This window comes from Aegilops tauschii, chromosome 6 (assembly GCF_002575655.3).
Source record: "Aegilops tauschii subsp. strangulata cultivar AL8/78 chromosome 6, Aet v6.0, whole genome shotgun sequence".
NCBI lineage: Eukaryota > Viridiplantae > Streptophyta > Magnoliopsida > Poales > Poaceae > Aegilops > Aegilops tauschii.
In genome coordinates this window covers 415,673,982-415,675,745 of record NC_053040.3, presented here as the reverse complement: position 1 = coordinate 415,675,745, position 1,764 = coordinate 415,673,982, and the positions used below count along the sequence as shown (strand labels likewise).

General features: G+C 50.7%; 1 protein-coding gene across 1 annotated transcript; it reads right to left on the bottom strand.

Annotated features, from left to right (window-relative positions):
• Nucleotides 1-731: 731 nt before the first annotated feature.
• On the bottom strand, nucleotides 732-1,501 carry LOC109777097 (uncharacterized). Its single transcript, XM_020335748.3, has 2 exons — nucleotides 1,317-1,501; nucleotides 732-1,240 (listed from the first exon to the last, which is right to left on the bottom strand). Exons 1-2 carry the CDS (start codon nucleotides 1,396-1,398, stop codon nucleotides 969-971), a joined length of 354 nt encoding a protein of 117 aa, XP_020191337.1. The 5' UTR covers nucleotides 1,399-1,501; the 3' UTR covers nucleotides 732-968.
• Nucleotides 1,502-1,764: the final 263 nt, after the last annotated feature.

The window sequence follows — 1,764 nt, the reverse complement described above, 5'->3', positions numbered from 1 at the left end:
GCCGACGGCAACCTGCCTGCTGAATCCATGAGCAGGCAAGAGACAACCTGGCGAACTGAAACATCTTAGTGGGACTAATCGTTTTCATTTACCATCTCATGGAAAACCCTTTTCGTTTTTCCAGCAATAATATCTTATATTATCTTATTTTGATTTGTAAAATATGAGCAACACCAAATCCTTCTAAAGCCCAAACTTCCATTTCTCGAAAAAGAAGAAGAAAAAAAATTGCAATGGATTTAAAACGTCCGTGACCCCTGGACGCCGAGGGCGTCCTTGGGGTGATCTCGTAGTTCCTACGGGATGGAGACAATGGGGTCTACTAAAGGCACGAAAATAGAAGGTAAGTTTAAATCCGTCATGGAATAGGAATTTTGGGAACAGAACATTTCAACAAAGGAAGTCTTTCACCGGTCACTACCAAAGGAAGTATGACCGCTTTACCAATAGTTGAGACTCAATCTGGAGCCAAACACGTCCTATACAATTATGCATTGGTTTATACAATCTTCGTTCAAGCACGTTCACGCTTTCCATCAGCAGAGAAGTTGAAACTAAACCGCATGCACACGCGCGCGCACGGACACACGCACACGCACTAGGCATGCAGCACGGAGGACGACCCTTAGTTGGCAGGTGATTTATATTTTCCCTCCTCGCAATTCCAGAAATAAGGCACTATTTTATTTATGAGTATCAGGTGCATGAATTGATTAACAAAGCCCAGCGTAGAAGAGCAAATTCGCCTGTCATTTTATTCCATGATGAACACAACACGGGCACAGTAGTACAATACGTCCGTACACTGACCAGTACGTCTTTCGAACAAGCACACCATAAACACACATGAACACATAGCTTGCAAGAACACAGGGCTAGCTGCGTTCCTCAAGAACACACAGTATAAGCAGATTAACTAGGCACGTGCAGGCGTACACGCTGCTGCATCCGGTGGATGCATGCTCGGCTCAGTGGTGCACCTCCGCCTCAGCGCGGTACATGGGCTCCGGGACCTCGTCGGCGCGCGAGCAGCACCGGCAGCCGCCGTAGTACCCGCGGCCGCAGCAGCCCCACCGGCAGTACCCGCCGCCGCCGCGGCCCGGGTACCCGCCTCCTCCGCGGCCAGGGTACGGGTAGTACCCTCCTCCGCGACCGCGCCCGGGATAACCACGGCCCGGGTAGCCGCCGCCGCCACGGTAGTAGTCCTGCACGTCGGCCGTGGGCTCCTCCTTCTTGGCCTCTGCATCAACCCATACCACTGTAAAATTCGTTTCAAAAATCGTAACAAAACTAGCTAGTGGTGCATGGTTTCTCACGAGTTTCTTCGGCCGAGGCGACGAGGAAAGCAGCAGCAAGCAGGAGAGCAAACACGAGGAGGAAACCCTTGAACGTCGCCATTGACGCCGGTCGAACCCTCTTCTCCTCGCTGTGTGTCTTAGTCGGCCACTGTATTATGAGATTGTATCGGAGCTGGTTTGGTGAGAAGCTAATGCATGCAGCGCAAGCTTATTTATAGGCAGAGAAACCTCTGGTTCTTGACGATATTATCGACCGATGGGTCAACATGCAGGCTCCGAGCGGTAGCGGTTGGCGGATGGACGGCATGCATTAACGCCTTCATGCATGCATGCATGCAGGTAGCAAGAGCTCTGCGTTATCTTATCTCTACAGTGCAAGTGTAGAAAATGCGAGAGTGGACTAGTTGAGGAGGAACAGGAGACATGCATGTGCATGTCAAGTTTGACTCCGCAACATCGCATACAT

Excerpts from the sequence above, each read along its gene's own strand:
- LOC109777097 (XM_020335748.3), bottom strand. The coding sequence starts at position 1,398 with ATGGCGACGTTCAAGGGTTTCCTCCTCGTGTTTGCTCTCCTGCTTGCT. Across the intron at positions 1,241-1,316 it reads CGCCTCGGCCGAAGAAACTC|AGGCCAAGAAGGAGGAGCCC; the intron begins GTGAGAAACCAT and ends GGGTTGATGCAG.